The following is a 19,721-nucleotide window of genomic DNA, read 5'->3' on the forward strand; positions in this document are numbered from 1 at the left end:
TCATAAAAATCATACTTTACTCTATTTATTTATTTTATAATAGCTTAACTTTTACCTGAAATTCAAGCAATTAAAGTTAGATTTGAATCAATGAGAGCATGAAAAAGGAAACAAGTTTATCTGCTACCACTACAACAATATAGATTATTTTTGAGGGTTATAATGTGCAAAAGAAAATTAAAATTTGTCAAAAAAACAAAATTTGACACTATTTTAACTATGAAAATATGTTAATAAAAGTTTTGTCAAAAATAATATTTTTAACATATAAGTGATTGTGAAAAAAATTTAAATCTTATTTTAATAAATATTGGCTGTCAAAAATAATTTGTTAAAAAATTTTGAGAACATATTTTCTGTGATACTTATTAATTGTCAAAAATACTATTTATTTTTCTCAACAAAAAATTTTAACTAAGAATGAGATGAGATCTTGAAATTAAAGAATAAATTGAGATTTTGAAAATAAAGAATGAGTAGTATAATCCTAAACTGAGAGCAGTGTGATGTCAAAATTAACAGAACTCAAAAAAGAAGAAAAATAGTGGAGTAAATTGAAAACAAATGAGTGTCAAAATTAAGGAGTAATTTTCTACGGTCAAATTATTCATTAAGAAAATATAGAAAATTTGACATTTATGATATTTGTCAAAAATATATATTAGTTTTGACATTTAATTATGATGTTAAAAAATAAAATGTTAAAATAACTCTATTTTCTTGTAGTGATACATCTAGATAAACATACTAACACAGAGTCCGTAAAATAGAATTATTGAATAAATATTCAACATATACAAAAAAAAAAAAAAAACAAACAAAACCGCTAAAAGATGTCTAATTAAAAAACAATTAATTAATGATTTGGATTCACAGAAAAATAATTGTATAAAAAAATCCATCTTGTTTGTATTCAGAAAACTCTTTCCTAGTAATTAGATTCATCTTGTTTTTATTGATTAATTTTTTTTTAAATCAATTAGATTCTCAAACAACCAAACTACTTAGACAGCAACAAACTCCAACTACATATTGTATTCAATAATAAACTGAGTACAACCACAATTAAGTATTTGAAGATTTTGATTTCGAACTAATTAATTTTTTTAAAAAATATTAATTTAATTTTTTACGATAAAAAAATAGTAGATATATTATATATTTTATTAATTTATTATGTAAAATTTAATAATGGTATATTTATCTATATTGTTAATTAGTATAACATGTATAAAAGATTGTCATATAGATAATAATTTTTGAAATAAAATTTTTTCTGTTTTAATGAGATTCGTGATAAATAAAAAACAGTTGGTAAATATTATATGAAAATTCAAAAGATAATAAATGTTTTATTGTTTAAAATTATATCGTTTCCATAATTATTTAGCAACAACAAAATGTGCACTACTGTAAATATTAAAATATATGAACAATTTTATTTTATTTTATACTATTTATTAGCAAAAAAATATACATGTATACCGTTTATTATTATAAAAGATTTAATTATTATTTTTTTCGATAATTAATTAATCCAAAATTAAAATTCTCGAAGATCTAATGAGACTTTACTCTAGTAATTTTCTTGGAAGAAAAGAAAAATGGTATTGTGCATTGTTCAAACCAAAACCATGAGCTGATGAACTATATATTATTGCTGTAGCAATTTTGTTCTTTACCTTATTAGGTATATATATTAATTATTAAATTAAATTAAATTACCTCTGTTTTAGCACAAAGTGACATTTGATTAGACACGCCACAAAAAAATTAATGACCTCGGACACTTTAATAATTACTTTAGAAAACTTGAATAAGACATGATTTGGCTTTGGAACAGAATAAGTTACCGCTTACATACATTTACTAGGACCACAGAATTTAAATAATTAATTCCTTAATCTTAGTAACAATTGTCAAGCACTCATTGATCTTGCCTTTTTTTTTATTTTTTTTCCTAATTCCAATGAAAAAGAAAAGTATGTTGAACGCCATATCATTTAAAAAATAATTTCATATCTATGTTGTGTAGTGTTGGATACAACTTTCTTCATCAAAGTACCAAAGACCATTATTTTATAATTTGCACTGCTTAATGATTATGATTAAATTATATTATTCCTCCCAATTTTTTCTGCATTAAGAATGACACATTACTGTGTATTCCTAAGTTTCACAATCAACACAATGAATTGATATGTTTCCTTATTATATCACTAACAATGCTTTCAAAAATTCGAAAATCTTTTAAGTTTATATATACTTATTACTTTGGAAGTATACTATATGAATATATATTTTTCTTTTCTTTATTTTGAATATATTTCCTTTTTTCAAAAAAAAAATTCAAGCAACAAAATTGCTTTCAAAAAAGATTTGTCATTTTTTTTTGAAAGCATATTTTATCATTTTTATATTTTGGATATATTTTTGTCAACGGTTAAATATTTTTTAAGAATATTTTTAGTAATTTATTTTGATCTTCACAAATATATTAGTGAAAATTTTGATAATGTTATGAGCATATGTATGTATATAATTTTTTAAAAATTACATTAATCATTCAAATTTTATCTTAGTTAGTCCTATAAGCTTATCCAATTTAGGAAGATTAAACAATAAAGATATGTGTATAAAAATAATAATATAATAAAACTGAAATATATTACTTTGATATTTTCTGTTATAACATAAATGGCATGCATATTAAGAATTTTAAATGAGTAAAGAGAAATTAATTTCACTGACGAGTTATAACTCAAATGGCATAATTTTTTTTTATTTTTATCTAAAAGTCTTAGATTCGAGTCTCACTTCTAATTTTTAAAAAAAAAGTTAATTTGATAATTCATAGTAATTATATTACTTAAAACCTTTCCCTTTTAGTAGTATGCCTATGAATGTGTCTTGACTCTTGATGTTGATGAAGCTTGAAAATAGAAAGTGTATGATAGTTGTTTGATTTTGAAACCCATCACGGGAATGTGTCTAACCAATTGAAGAAGAAGCCAAAAAAGATACCCTTGTTATTCTCATCATCTATCTCATTGGCTAAATAAACAACTAAATTAATAAGAATTTAATTTTAAAGTAAATGACAAATAGATTTTTAATTTTTTATTTTGAAGATAAATAAATCATCGACTAATTAAAAATATAAAAATATTTTTTATTTTCTAAAATACAATACATTTAAGTTTTTTTGAGATTGATTTATCTTTATATATTTTGGATGAAAAAATTAAACTTAAATATCTCATATTTTAAAAGGTCAGAGACATTTTTTTGTATTTTCAATTAGTTAAAAATTAACGTGTTTTTGAATTAAAAAATTAGAAATTTATTTGTCTTTTTTTCTTCATTTTACTATCATTGTAAATAGTGCTTTATGTGTATCTAATTAGTAATTATTATATAATATTGCATCAATAAAAAAATATTTTTTATATTTACTGTATAAATATTTATTCAAAAAATAGATATAATTAAACGATTGTATAAAATATTTTATATTATCGATGCATTAAAATTATATTCAAATAAAAATTATAGAAAATTAAAGGTTGTATTGTTAGTGTATTTTAAAAGTACAATTAAGAATATAAAGGTAAAATATTTTTCTTTTTCTTTTAAATTTTCTATGTGCAATGAATAAAAAGTTGATGAGTTTGGAAAACTCTAAATTAATATTTGTGATGACTAAACATTATTAATATGATTAATTGCAAAATTAATTTTGGATTTAATATTGATTAAATTAATTTTGTAATGCAGGTTTTTTATTTGGGCCGAAAATTAAATAATATGATACAAGCCCATTGGAATACAGCCTTGATTGAATATTTCCCACACTATGAGGCTGAATTATTTGTTGAGTTTATGTGGGCCAGCTTTACTCATTATTGATATAAGCTCAAAGTTGTTTCCATGCATGATCCGAATCCAATATTCATCAGGAAAGCAAATGTTATTATTTGGGCCAAGAATAATCCTTATTGCAACCAAGCCCAAAATTATTGAATGCTTCCATGCATTACCCGAATCCATGAAGCTTCCAACGGATTCCAACTCACTTTTTGAAGGACTTGAAATTTAATTAAACCAGCATGGGGAACATGAGAGAGAAGGTGTGATTGACATGATGGTGATCATAATGATACATGCCACTCTAAGCTAGGGAAGTTGGACTTTAATTTCATTTTGTTATTACCCATTAGTTTGAGTTCAAACTTCTCTCTCCTCTCTCTTACCTTTGCTTCTTCTCTTCGGTTATTACACAGGAAGCCATGGAAGCTACTTGGAGCTACCAAAAGGAAAGAAAAGCAAGGCTAAAGACCATCGAGTTGATGGCACGAAAAAGAAAAAGAAAAGTATGCTGTGGCTGAGATTATCACCTAATCTGGTAAAATTTGGTGAGGTAATCTCGGATCCTTCATACACAAAAAAAGAAGGAAGAAGATTCGGCCAGTAGGGAAGATCCTTGGAGGCATGGCTTGTCTTTGATTCTGCTCAACTACCACAGGGAGTAGCTAGAGTGGCGAAGTGATGGTTGAAGGCAGAGATTGAAGCAGATGAAGTCATCGTCATCATGAGGCATCAAGGGCCAGAAATCCATCTTGGAGAGGAAGCCAAGGATGGAGCGCTCGGATTGATGAAGAGTGATGAACAAGGAAGGCCTAGAGGTATTTGCATGTTGGTTTCTGCATGAGTTACATTTTTCTCTCTGGGTGGCCGAACCGGTTTTTGTTGAAGGAAAAGAAGCTGAGCTCGGGTTTGTGATTCAACTGTGAAGGCTTCACTTCTCTATAAAAGAGGTGAACAGTCATGGTTTGATTTAAGGAGTAAGATTTGAGAGTGCAAGGCACAGAGTTCTCAGAGCTACCTAAGCTAGCAGTTCTTCTTCTCCTTCAATGTTTTCTGTTTAGTATTTTTCTGTTTAATTTTGTCATGTCTTGAGTCTCATGGAAAAAAGGCAAACAGTGAGGTTTGTATGAAAAAGTCATAGAGCGGAAAAAGGCAGAGAGTGCAAAATTAAAAGAAAAAGCCATAGATGTCTTAGAGTTCCTTTGTACATCTGTGTTGTGTTTCATGATTCTGTGGGAATCCCCTTGTAAGTTGGGTTAGCACTTTACAAGTTGTAATCTGTATGATTATAGTGAAATTCCATCATTGTTGTGATGGAGACTGGATGTAGGCTGCACTGCACTTAGCAGCTGAACCAGGATATATCTGGGTGTTATCTTCTCTCTCTTCCTACTTCAATTCTGTTTTTACTATTCAAGATGAAAAATCAAAAATGTCTCGTGTCAAATGACGAGACAAAATGAAAATGTCTCGTGCCTAGGGACGAGCTAAAAACAGAAAAGCCTTCTCTAAGTCCAGCAAGTATCAGCAAGCAAAAAGGGGCTAAGATTCAACCCCCTTCTCTTAGCCACTGAAACCATCAAAAGTATCTCACTTTTGCATCTTTAATCAATATCTTTTAACAAATAAAGGAAAATTGTAAAGACTAGGATATGAATTGTTTGTATGTGTGATAAAAAGGATAAATAAGAAAACTTAAATCGTGGAACATTTGAAGTGATGAATATTAAGGTTATTCTTTAAGAGCATGTTGAGCTACTAATTTTTAGCTACGGCTCTCTTTAATTATCTTGATAAAACTACCAATAATATTAAAGTTTTATTTGACTAATTTAGTTTTATTTGTCCAAAATTTTAATATCATAAAATTATTTATACCAAAAATTTATAAGGTTTATGTACAAATTCATAAATAGTTATATTTCAAAACTTTTTTCTTTTTGAAATGTCAAACGTGACTTTATATATATATATATATATATATATATTGTTTTTACTTTAACTTTAATTAAAATTTTATCTTGAGTAAATGTGCTCTCCGATCTCTAATCATTTGCTCAATAGACCTCGCACCCCTTAATAAATATAAAAATCCAAATCGATCTTTATCTACTTTAATATATGTACGTTTCAGTTCATGCAACCGGTTTTGAATAGGTCACTTACTGATGTGTCAGTAACTTGTCCCTATAATAATGAAGAAGATGGCCAAGTAAGTAACTGACACGTCAGCAAGTGACTTGCTTGGAACTGGTTGTAGAGACTGAAACGTACATATATCAAAGTAGATAGGGACCGATTTTGGTTTTTATATTTGTTAGGAGGTGCGAAGTTCATCGACCAAATGGTTAGAGATCGAAAAGAGCATTTACTCTTTTATCTTTTATAAATAATAAGGATCGAATTCTAAATCTATTAATTATAAAATATTTTATATAATGTTTAAAATGATCATCATAAAAATTTAATCTTATAAAAAATATATATACTAAAATATATATCTGTAACACTTTTTTTTTCAAAAAAAAACTTTTTGTGAACTAAAAGATTTTTTTTTTCAAAATCCAAATTTAAAACATATAATTAACAAATTAAAGTATAGTACTATTTATCAATTTAATTAATAACTCATAGTTGAAATATGTGCAAGAGATCTTGTAATTGATTAACAATTAACTAACATATGGGTGTTCACATGGCACACACCATGAATCATGGGCAATCACCAATTCTAAAATTCAATACCCTAATTTATTAAATCCACATCACATATTTATTCTCTTTTTATTACATATAGTCTCACAAACCGACAAGAATATCTTTCTTACCTAAAAATTAAACAAAAAATATTTTGTGTGTCTGGTTAATTAATTATATGGTCCACCTTTATTTCATTTTTACAATATCTCTTAATTCAGCAACAAATAATTAATTCACTAAAGATTTATATTTTATTATTAACTAATAACTTGCTATATATAAATATCAAACAAAATTTAAATTTTTGACACTTATTTAATTGATCTACTACCTTTATCTCTTACACCTTAATTATTAAAAGTACATCTTTAATCACATAATAATTCAAGCTGTGCAAATTAATTAAAATGTAGGATATAAAGAAAATTTCAAAGTCTACTTAATTGTTGGCTTAATTTTATCCTACTTGGTTTATAAGAATTGCTAATAATTAGTGTACATGATCTAACAATTAATTAGTGTGCTAAGTAATGTTTATACTCATAATAATACACACATACATAACCAAAACATACAGCTTATATTTGTTGTTGCTATATTATTTTTTAATCAAATATTTATCTTGTATAACCATTGACTAAGGAACAGAAGAAACTCAATAAAGTGACCCAACACCATTCCCAAGGACCAACGTTGGATAAAAATATTAGTTTCTGTTAAGTGTGAATCATGAAATTGAAAATGAAAATAAAAATAAAATACAGTTTGGCATTTATGTCATATAATTTTAGTTTTTTATTTTATTTTCCTCCTTTGGGGGCTTGGGAATGGGAGGATGCATGTTCATCTGTAAGTATTATATGAAAAAAATTTAGAAATCTTAACTCTTAAAATACATCATTTATTGAGTTATAATTAAATTAATCTCTGAAAGTCGTTTTTTAAATTTATTTTTGAAAAATTTATTAATTAAATTAATTTTTTTAAAATTATAAATTAATTATTTTTTATTACTCTATTAACAATTTTTATTAATGAATAACGATATGAAACATTAACTAATAACATATATGATACTTAGTATGTTCAATTGAATGTTGAATAAATATATTTATGAAAATCTATCGATTTAATAGCTAGGTTATATTAGATTTATATAATTAAAAAATTAGACTAAACTGATAAAATTTCATAAATATTACTGGTCAGCGTTAAATTAAATATACTAAAAATTATGTATATTGTCAATTAACATTTTATATTATTAATTTTATGATAAAAATTTTTAATAAAATAATAAAAGAATAAATATGATTAATTTATAATTTTAAAAAATTAATTTAATTAATAAAATTTTTTACAAATTAATCTAAAAAATAATTTAATTAATTTTCATAAATAAATTTGACTATTAACCTATTTTTTTATTATTATAAACAGTACTAAATTGATGAAGAAGTTATAAGTATAATTATATTCTACTAGATATATCATCCAACGAACATTACCAACTACCACACATATACTGCAATTTAATTTATGAGTGTTTGTCTAAATAAGCTACTAATTAACAAAGTGAATTAAATTTAAGACTCAAAATAATATTTCCTAGAAAATGAAAAGCCAAAGCATTTTGATTAAGACATTTTAAAAAGAAACGTTTTAGAATATGATTCACGGATAGTCATACACTAATATAGATATTTTAGTTTTAAATACAGCAGCGATTTGCAGAAACTACTGCTAATGATTTAACAGCGTCCAATATTAAAATAGTTGGCCAATTGTCACTATTTTTTACAGACGATTAAAAATTACCGCCATCGGACTATAAAACCGTCGCTATTTACCGGAGTTTGTTGACATAGTTTTGGACACACTTTAATGATATCCTGCCAACACTCAAACTTACTCAATCTTTTGAGTTACGACCAAATCAGCATAACCCTCAATATTTAGCATGTAACACCCTACCACATTAAGCTTTACGCTTAAGTCATAAAACAGAGGTGGTGTGGTATTACGACCTCTAAAATAAAATGAGTACACATAATAGCAGAAGAATTATAATATGCTAGGAGCCTTGAAGAATAGAGGAAATAAAAATCGCGAATATAAAAGCGCAACGCTCAAGAAATGAGTTAACTTGCGTGCAAAGAAAGCTACAGCTATCAAGTGTCAAGTAACCCAAAACAGGAATAGAGAGTCAAAGATACAAAATTACGAGCTCCTGACTCAGCCTGTTAAGTCAAGACTGGCCGGAGAATATACACACATATATACATATATATACATATCCAAAACCCAAATGTACATAAACAAAATCCTGCCTCTCCATACACCTCTAGGAGGATCAAAAAGAATAAGTTATGTGGAGAGAAAGCTAAGTACATATATATACATCATAGGATAACAAAATAACCCAGTAACCACTCCGCTTCAAGAGTCCAGACGCCTAACGAGATGCCTCTCGACCTGCATCTGAAAATCAACAACATAGTATGGAATGAGAACCGGAGGTTCTCAGTATGGTAAAGGTGCCACACACATAATATATAAGGTCCTGGGAATGCCAGAGGCAATCCTAGAACGCCGACACTCAGATTATAGAGCTTAAAGTATTAAATAGAAGCCATAAAAGGTGGTTTACTAAGGATATTTAAACATAACTTAACTTAACCTTAAATCTAAATCTCATTCTGCCATTCCTCCTTACCTCCAACTCTATCATGCATTTTCACAGACAAGTAAACAAACAAAGGCAAGCACAAGAAGGTTACAAGTACTGCAGATAACAAATATACATTTAACATGACAAGTACATTTAGGCACACCCAGTTAATACACAAGCAAGTAATTCAAGTAATATGCATATGATGCATGCCTGTCCTATGGCTGATGAGGCTCATCTGTCGGTTATCCAGCCAACCCGACAAGTCTGAATTGTACTTAGACTGTCCCCCGACGTGCATCCCCAAGAGTCTATGCATAGTTTTTCTCAAATAATCAATAATACTCAATGGGGGTAACATTCCCGGGAATTTATATAGTGCCCGGTCACACACTTAGGTCGTAGGGTCAACAGAGTATCGAGTTTTCAACCTGGTACACGTGGTGGCAAGCCACGGCACTTAATCCATGGAATCTCGTATCTCAGATTATTCAAATTCATAAGCCATATAAATAATTCAATTATAATTCATCAACTTCAACATCATTCTCAATCGCCTTTCATTCATCATCATACATCAATCATATTCAATCCTTATCCTTCATTATCACACCTCCCATTCCGTCCATCAATAGTTCCAATTCAAAACATAACTCATTCTTTTCTAAATGAATCAAACTTAAAACATACTCATTTTCTTAATAACTCTAAATCAAACCATATAACCTTTGAATCTAAATCTTTTTAAATAATCATATAAACAAAATCTCTAATTTTTTATAAAATTTCGGCAGCATCTCCTCTAAAACTCGGACTTTGCCACCCTTTTCGGGTCCAAACCTGCTTTCTTTTCAATTCAACATACTCTTCCTCATTATCATAACAATCTCCACAAAAAATCTACCTCAGATCAACAATTAAACTCATACAATATTCAAATCCAACAACCAAAATTCAACTAAGAGTCATAGTTCACAAATCCTAGGCTTTTAACACAAAATACCTCAAATCAATAATTCACCGAATCATTAATTAATCAACAAGCACCAAACCAACCATGTTCATCAACAATAACATTCAACTATAATTCTCTCCAAATTAACATAACAACATTCACCATCCAAAATTAATAACTAATTATCCAATAAACTTCAACCAATTATATTCATCGACAAATTACTAAATATTAAACATACACCTGCATTCCAACTTATCCTATGGTCATCTAGCTTAAGTTTTCACAGAACATTATATATTAAATGCAAGAAACCTAAACCATACCTTAGCCGATTCCCAAGTGTTATTCCAAGAAAATTTTCCTAAAAGAACACAGCCCTCAAAACCCCAACTAATCCGCTTCCTCCAAGTTCCAATATTCACAATTTCAAGCTCCAATTATTTATTCACAACCTAATACACATTCATAACACATATATATCCAATTTAATACTCAAAGCTCAAATTCAAAGAAAATAAAATAGAATTATCGTATCCTCACCTTACCCAAGCTTCACATAAGCAAGAGTGAACGTTTCTCTCAAGCTAATTGGATCCTAAAACATCAGAAATCAAAGAAATTCAACCTTCCCATTAAAAATTCGAAAATTGGGGGAAAAGATGGCTGGAAGTGATTAAACAAGTTACCAGTGAAATTGTTCTGATAGAAACGTAGAGCTCGACGCGGTGAACGCGTGGCCGCAAACGGTGCGGCGATTGGAGCTCGAACGGAGAAGTTACGGGATTTTGAAAAGTGGCGTAAGGGTTAGTGAATGTTTTCTCCTCCCTGGAATGCTTCCACGCTGATTGCTGGTGAAGTGAGGAAGAAAGGGCTTTTGGCTCATTTAAAAGGGCTGGTCCGGTTGGGCCCACGGCCCGATTTGGGCCTGGTTCAACCGGTTCGGCCCGTTCGGTCCAATCTTGGACCGATTTCTTCGAAATTGGTGTCAAAATTCTCGTTTCGATGAGCTCTATCCTAATTTAATATAATATTCACATTTCTAATCTTCCTTATTAAAAATTAATTTATTGACTAATTATCTACTAATTTAACCGGGGTTTACATCCTACCCACCTAATAAAGAATTTTGCCCTCAAAATTCAAATCTAGTTACCTGAAAAGAGATATGGATAGTCTTTTCGCATATTTGATTCGAGCTCCCAGGTATGTTCCTCAATACCAGCTCGACTCCAAGCTACTTTTACCAATGATACTTCCCTTTCTCGTAATTGTTTAACCCTGGTGTCATCAATTCTTACCGGAGCTACTGGAAGTGTTAGATCTTCTCTCACTTGGATTGGTTCCGGTTCTAGAATATGACTTGCGTCAGGAGTGTACTTCCTAAGCTGAGACACATGAAACACGTCGTGCAAATTCGAAAGATATGGCGGTAAGGCAATTCTATAAGCCACTGGCCCAATCCTCTTCAGAATCTCAAAGGGTCCAATATAACGGGGATTCGGTTTCTTAGTCTTAATAGCTCTTCCCACTCCAGTAGTTGGTGTAACTTTCAAAAAGACATGTTCTCATTCTTCGAATTCCAAAGGCTTTCGCCTCTGATCAGCATAGCTCTTCTGGCGGCTTTGGGCTATAAGCATTCGACTACGAATTTTCTTTATCTGTTCAGTAGTTTCAGCTATCATCTCAGGCCCTAACAAACTTCTTTCTCTAGTTTCATACCAACACAGTGGAGACTGGCATTTTCTGCCATACAGAGCCTCATATGGAGCCATTCCGATGCTCGCATGATAGCTATTATTATAAGCAAATTCAATTAATGGCATATACCGATCCCAGCTCGCAGGCTGGTCCAAAACACAAGCCCTTAGCATATCCTCCAAGGTCTGAATAGTTCTTTCTGACTGACCATCTGTCTGAGGGTGATACGCAGTACTCATGCTTAACTGAGTTCCAAATGCACGCTGAAAAGCTCCCCAGAACCTTGATGTAAAGCGAGGATCCCTGTCAGATATAATGGTAGAAGGCACGCCATGCAACCTGACAATCTCTTTAATATACATTCGAGCTAATTCTTCCATTGAACAACTTATTCGGATAGGAAGAAAGTGAGCTGATTTTGTCAGTCGATCCACAACCACCCAAATAGCGTCATAACCAGATCGGGTTCTAGGCAAACCTATCACAAAATCCATTGCGATACTCTCCCATTTCCATTGTGGAATCTCCAAAGGCTGAAGGGTCCCTGATGGTCTCTGATGCTCAATCTTAACCTTCTGACACATTAAACATTTAGATATATGTAATGCCACATCATTCTTCATCCCTGGCCACCAGAACATCGCTTTCAGATCCTGATACATTTTAGTACTCCCTGGATGAATTGAGAACCCACTCTTATGAGCTTCCTTCAAGATACTTTGTCGCAGGTCTCCAACATTAGGCACAATAATCCGGTTCTTGAACCTCCATAAACCATCCTGACCTTCTGACACTCTCTACTGTTTTCCCTGTTCAACTGCTGGTAATACCTTACGTAACGCTTCACTATCTCGATGAGCCTTCAGAAGTTCTAATTTAAAATCACTTGAAATCTGCAACTGACTCAAACACAGGATTCCATATTCTTCTCTAATTCCCAAATTCAAACCTTGAAATGCCCTTAGTAATTCTTCCTCCCGTAGCATCATCCAAGCTGCATATAAAGACTTCCGACTCAAAGCGTCCGCCACAACGTTCGCTTTTCCTGGATGATAATTCAATTCAAAATCATAATCTTTTAGAAGCTCCATCCATCTCCTCTGACGCATATTCAACTCTTTCTGCTCAAAAAGATACTTCAAACTCTTATGGTCTGAGAAAACATGAAACTTAACACCATAGAGATAATGCCTCCAAATCTTTAAAGCAAACACAACAGCAGCAAGTTCCAAATCGTGTGTCGGATAGTTCATTTCATGCGGCCTTAACTGCCGTGAGGCGTATGCCACAACATTCTGGTGCTGCATCAGAATGCACCCTAAACCTTTCAGAGATGCATCACAATACACTTCAAACGGTTCACTTGGTTCAGGTAATACCAATACAGGTGCAGTAGTCAACCTGTGCTTCAATTCTTGAAAACTCTCCTCACACTCTGGAGTCCAGATAAAAGGCGTATCTTTCCTAGTCAATTCAGTTAAAGGTAAGGCGAGATGTGAAAATCCCTTAATGAATATGCGATAATACCCCGCCAAACCTAAGAAACTCCTGATCTCTGTCACTGAAGTTGGTCGCTCCCAATTCATCACTGCTTCAACCTTAGCAGGATCCACAGCTATTCCCTGCTTACTCACCACGTGGCCGAGAAACTTCACTTCACTCTTCCAGAACTCACATTTAGATAACTTAGCGTACAACTTCCTGTCTCTCAGAATTTGCAGCACAGTTCGCAAGTGATCAGTATGTTCCTCTTCAGTCTTAGAATAAACAAGAATGTCATCAATGAAGACAATAACAAACTTGTCCAGATACGGTCGGAAAATCCTGTTCATATAATCCATAAATACTACCGGGGCATTAGTTAACCCAAAAGACATTACTGTATATTCATAATGACCATAACGCGTCCTGAAAGCAGTCTTCGGAATATCCTCATCTCTAACCCTTATCTGATGATATCCGGATCGCAGATCAATCTTAGAAAACACACCGGCTCCCTGTAACTAATTCATTAGATCATCGATTCTAGGCAACGGATATTTGTTCTTCACAGTGATCTTATTCAACTGCCGATAGTCGACACACAAACGCATACTCCCATCCTTCTTCTTTACTAGTAACACTGGTGCTCCCCACGGAGAAACACTTGGTCGGATGAAATGCTTACCCAACAAATCTTCCAGCTGAGCTTTCAATTCAGCCTTTTCTAAAGGTGACATCCTATAAGGAGTAATCGAAATTGGACCGGATCCAGGTACCAACTCGATTGCAAATTCAACCTCTCGGTTAGGTGAAAATTCATTAATATCATCCGGAAACACATCTGGAAATTCACATACAACCGGAATCTGCTCTAAACTCTGATCATCACCTGATACTCCCGCAGTTAATAACATAATACCCTGACATTCAGTTCCAGAACAGGTTACTATCATAGAATTCAAATAGTAACTATTCACCACAACCGGTGCTTCTGACCCTTCCGGCATAAACTGTACTGACTTCTTAGAACAATCAAGCAAAACATGATTCTTGGATAACCAATCCAATCCCAAAATGAGATCAAGACCAGTCATAGGCAAACAAATCAAATCATGCACAAATTCACGCTGTTGTACTCGAAAGGGAACTTGTGGACATCCTATCCTAGTCACCATAGCTTCATGAGTAGCATTATATATTTTCAAATCATTACCTAAAACCACCATTCTCAATCCTAACTCATGGGCCTTTCCAAATGCAATAAATGAATGACTTGCTCCTGAATCAAATAAAGCATTTAAGATTTTACCAGCCATTTCACAATTACCTCTAATCAGTATCTCAGATCCCTCAGCACCTATGGTAGAAGTGGTGTATACTCTCCCTGGCTGCTGCACCCTACCAGTCTCATACTTCTTCTTCTCCGGGCAATTGGTGGCCATATGCCCGGGCTGTCCACAAGAATAGCATACTCCAAGTCTGAATCTGCACGGAACTCCAGGGTGATACCTTCCGTACTTCTGACAGTTCAGATCTTGCTGTGGCTGCTTCCCAAACCTTTTTCCTTGACTAGCATTGGTATTCGGCCTTCTGTAATTACCTTGATCCTGAGTCTGCTGCGGAACAAAACCTCTACGCTTGAAATTTCTACCTCTCGGAGCAAAGTTCCTCCCAGAAGGCCTCTGAAAAGGCACCCTCAAACTTTCTTTCTCTGCTGCCGCCTTCCTCACACAATCCTCAGCCACCCTACTCTTATTCACCAATTCAGAAAACACCATGATCTCCATTGGGGCAACGAAGCTCAGAATATCACTCCGAAGACCTCCTTCATATTTAATACACTTCCATTCAGCAAAATCTTCAGGCGCACCTTGACAGATACGAAGAAAAGCGACACAACTCCTCAAACTTACTAGTATACTCAGCAACAGTCATTTGTCCCTGCTTTAACTGCATTAATTCAAGTTCCTTGGCATTTCTGGCTGAATTAGGAAAATATTTCTTATAGAACTCTGTCCGGAAAACCTCCCAAGAAATCGCAGCACCATCAGGCTGCAGGATATGTCGTGTTCCCTGCCACCAATACTGAGCTTCACCTTGCAACTGATAAGTTCCAAATTCAACCCATTGCTCTTCAGGAACCTGTTGTGCCTGTAACGCCCTTTCCATAGCCTGAATCCAATTATCTGCGTTAGTGGGATTTGAAGTTTCCCTAAAAGTCGGAGGGTGAACTTTCAGAAATGTAGCAAGTGTCATTGGACCGCCCTCATCATTATTGTTCCCATGATTTCCCTGATTTATCTGATTACCCAGTGCCTCGGCTGTCGCCTGCATAGCTGCAGCCATATTTCCCAGGGCAGCCATAAAGTCTACTGGATCAGTCCCTATGGGGGCAGGAGTAACGGTGCCTGTCCTACCTCTACCTCGCCCGCGACCGCGTCCGCGAGTTGACATCTGGTCCCTGTATACACTAAACAAGTGATATTAAGTTGATCAGTCTCAATATCGCAAGTCTAAAGCTTTAAGTTCCAAATGCATGCTCACAAACGTTTATGCCATATATATTAGTCAGATATCCTAATAGCACATAAACACATATACAGAGAATGCACAGAAGTACAATCAGTCCGTCTTTCAGGCTCTATAGGAACGAACTGCTCTGATACCATAATGTAACACCCTACCACATTAAGCTTTACGCTTAAGTCGTAAAACAGAGGTGGTGTGGTATTACGACCTCTAAAATAAAATGAGTACACATAATAGCAGAAGAATTATAATATGCTAGGAGCCTTGAAGAATAGAGGAAATAAAATCGCGAATATAAAAGCGCAACGCTCGAGAAATGAGTTAACTTGCGTGCAAAGAAAGCTACAGCTATCAAGTGTCAAGTAACCCAAAACAGGAACAGAGAGTCAAAGATACAAAATAACGAGCTCCTGACTCAGCCTGCGAAGTCAAGACTGGCCGGAGAATATACACACATATATACATATATATACATATCTAAAACCCAAATGTACATAAACAAAATCCTACCTCTCCATACACCTCTAGGAGGATCAAAAAGAATAAGTTATGTGGAGAGAAAGCTAAGTACATATATATACATCATAGGATAACAAAATAACCCAGTAACCACTCCGCTTCAAGAGTCCAGACGCCTAATGAGATGCCTCTCGACCTGCATCTGAAAATCAACAACATAGTATGGAATGAGAACCGGAGGTTCTCAGTATGGTAAAGGTGCCACACACATAATATATAAGGTCCTGGGAATGCCAGAGGCAATCCTAGAACGCCGACACTCAGATTATAGAGCTTAAAGTATTAAATAGAAGCCATAAAAGGTGGTTTACTAAGGATATTTAAACCTAACTTAACTTAACCTTAAATCTAAATCCCATTCTGCCATTCCTCCTTACCTCCAACTCTATCATGCATTTTCACAGACAAGTAAACAAACAAAGGCAAGCACAAGAAGGTTACAAGTACTGCAGATAACAAATATACATTTAACATGGCAAGTACATTTAGGCACACCCAGTTAATACACAAGCAAGTAATTCAAGTAATATGCATATGATGCATGCCTGTCCTATGGCTGATGAGGCTCATCTGTCGGTTATCCAGCCAACCCGACAAGTCTGAATTGTACTTAGACTGTCTCCCGACGTGCATCCCCAAGAGTCTATGCATAGTTTTTCTCAAATAATCAATAATACTCAATGGGGGTAACATTCCCGGGAATTTATATAGTGCCCGGTCACACACTTACATCGTAGGGTCAACAGAGTATCGAGTTTTCAACCTGGTACACGTGGTGGCAAGCCACGGCACTTAATCCAGGGAATCTCGTATCTCAGATTATTCAAATTCATAAGCCATATAAATAATTCAATTATAATTCATCAACTTCAACATCATTCTCAATCGCATTTCATTCATCATCATACATCAATCATATTCAATCCTTATCCTTCATTATCACACTTCCCATTCCGTCCATCAATAGTTCCAATTCAAAACATAACTCATTCTTTTCTAAATGAATCAAACTTAAAACATACTCATTTTCTTAATAACTCTAAATCAAACCATATAACCTTTGAATCTAAATCTTTTTAAATAATCATATAAACAAAATCTCTAATTTTTTTATAAAATTTCGGCAGCATCTCCTCTAAAACTCGGACTTTGCCACCCTTTTCGGGTCCAAACCTGCTTTCTTTTCAATTCAACATACCCTTCCTCATTATCATAACAATCTCCACAAAAAATCTACCTCAGATCAACAATTAAACTCATACAATATTCAAACCCAACAACCAAAATTCAACTAGGAGTCATAGTTCACAAATCCTAGGCTTTTAACACAAAATACCTCAAATCAATAATTCACCGAATCATTAATTAATCAACAAGCACCAAACCAACCATGTTCATCAACAATAACATTCAACTATAATTTTCTCCAAATTAACATAACAACATTCACCATCCAAAATTAATAACTAATTATCCAATAAACTTCAACCAATTATATTCATCGACAAATTACTAAATATTAAACATACACCTGCATTCCAACTTATCCTATGGTCATCTAGCCTAAGTTTTCACAGAACATTATATATTAAATGCAAGAAACCTAAACCATACCTTAGCCGATTCCCAAGTGTTATTCCAAGAAAATTTTCCTAAAAGAACACAGCCCTCAAAACCCCAACTAATCCGCTTCCTCCAAATTCCAATATTCACAATTTCAAGCTCCAATTATTTATTCACAACCTAATACACATTCATAACACATATATATCCAATTTAATACTCAAAGCTCAAATTCAAAGAAAATAAAATAGAATTATCGTATCCTCACCTTACCCAAGCTTCACATAAGCAAGAGTGAACGTTTCTCTCAAGCTAATTGGATCCTAAAACATCAGAAATCAAAGAAATTCAACCTTCCCATTAAAAATTCGAAAATTGGGGGAAAAGATGGCTGGAAGTGATTAAACAAGTTACCAGTGAAATTGTTCCGATAGAAACGTAGAGCTCGACGTGATGAACGCGTTGCCGCAAACGGTGCGGCGATTGGAGCTCGAACGAAGAAGTTACGGGATTTTGAAAAGTGGCGTAAGGGTTAGTGAATGTTTTCTCCTCCCTGGAATGCTTCCACGCTGATTGCTGGTGAAGTGAGGAAGAAAGGGCTTTTGGCTCATTTAAAAGGGCTGGTCCGGTTGGGCCCACGGCCCGATTTGGGCCTGGTTCAACCGGTTCAGCTCGTTCGGTCCAATCTTAGACCGATTTCTTTGAAATTGGTGTCAAAATTCTCGTTTCGATGAGCTCTATCATAATTTAATATAATATTCACATTTCTAATCTTCCTTATTAAAAATTAATTTATTGACTAATTATCTACTAATTTAACCGGGGTTTACATAGCACGAAAACTAAGAACACCAGAGAACACAAGAGAAATGAAGTTTTGGTGGAAGAACACTTTATTGCTCAAGTTACAAATGATTCACGCACTACTCACACTAACTCCCATCTCTTATTTATAGCCATCTACCTCCTTAATGGATGGTTAGGATTAAATCTAATCAACGATCCAAATTAATTATCTAAAACTTTTATTACAAATATCTATCCTACTACAACTTTTTTAAATACTTCTAGATTCTTCCATAACACTCTTCATACTCCTATATACATCCACACTCTTCTAAAATACTCTATGACTTTTCAGAGTCTTCTAAAATCTTCTAGAGTATTTTGAGACCTTCTAGAACATTCTAAAATATTCCAAAACCATCTAAAATAATCTCAAATAATCCAAAAAATTATACAAACACTGTTAAATCTAACCTTCTAAAATTTACCGTGATATTGTGTAGTAATATATATGACATGATATAATAATAATATATAATATAAAGATACAATACTTTCAAATTTTTATTAAACATAGAGATAAGTCATATATATATAACATATAAATAATTTATATTCATATCTTAATATTTATTAATATTAAAATATCAATTAATAACATTTGATAATATTTTTTATTTATATAAAATATTTTAGACAAATTTTTATACTAATAATGTATATATATACTATTTTTAATTTTATTTAAAAATATAAATAACAAATAAAATTAGACACGCAGATACTACTCATATCTGAATATATCTAACCTATTCCAAGAATAAAATATTTTTTATAGTTTTAATGTGTCAAATACGTGTGGGATATATATGCGAGGTATAAACACGAAAACTCAACGTTGTGTTTGAGGTGCCAATGAGTAATAGCTTAAATGGCATAGTCTTCTTA

General features: G+C 32.7%; 2 protein-coding genes and 1 long non-coding RNA gene across 3 annotated transcripts; all 3 read right to left on the minus strand.

Moving 5' to 3' along the window:
* Nucleotides 1-9,254: 9,254 nt before the first annotated feature.
* Nucleotides 9,255-12,556, minus strand: LOC130962419 (uncharacterized). Its single transcript, XM_057888639.1, has 4 exons — nt 12,024-12,556; nt 11,842-11,939; nt 11,350-11,742; nt 9,255-9,352 (listed from the first exon to the last, which is right to left on the minus strand). Exons 1-4 carry the CDS (start codon nt 12,554-12,556, stop codon nt 9,255-9,257), a joined length of 1,122 nt encoding a protein of 373 aa, XP_057744622.1.
* A 1,341-nt stretch (nt 12,557-13,897) lies between these two features.
* LOC130962421 (uncharacterized) lies at nt 13,898-15,830 on the minus strand. Its single transcript, XM_057888640.1, has 2 exons — nt 15,290-15,830; nt 13,898-15,201 (listed from the first exon to the last, which is right to left on the minus strand). Exons 1-2 carry the CDS (start codon nt 15,828-15,830, stop codon nt 13,898-13,900), a joined length of 1,845 nt encoding a protein of 614 aa, XP_057744623.1.
* A 347-nt stretch (nt 15,831-16,177) lies between these two features.
* LOC130960392 (uncharacterized) lies at nt 16,178-18,568 on the minus strand. Its single transcript, XR_009079086.1, has 4 exons — nt 18,402-18,568; nt 18,256-18,310; nt 18,039-18,167; nt 16,178-16,566 (listed from the first exon to the last, which is right to left on the minus strand). It is a non-coding gene; the product is annotated as an uncharacterized LOC130960392 (long non-coding RNA).
* Between the last annotated feature and the right edge of the window lie 1,153 nt (nt 18,569-19,721).

This window comes from Arachis stenosperma, chromosome 2 (genome assembly GCF_014773155.1).
Source record: "Arachis stenosperma cultivar V10309 chromosome 2, arast.V10309.gnm1.PFL2, whole genome shotgun sequence".
NCBI classification, from domain to species: Eukaryota; Viridiplantae; Streptophyta; class Magnoliopsida; order Fabales; family Fabaceae; genus Arachis; species Arachis stenosperma.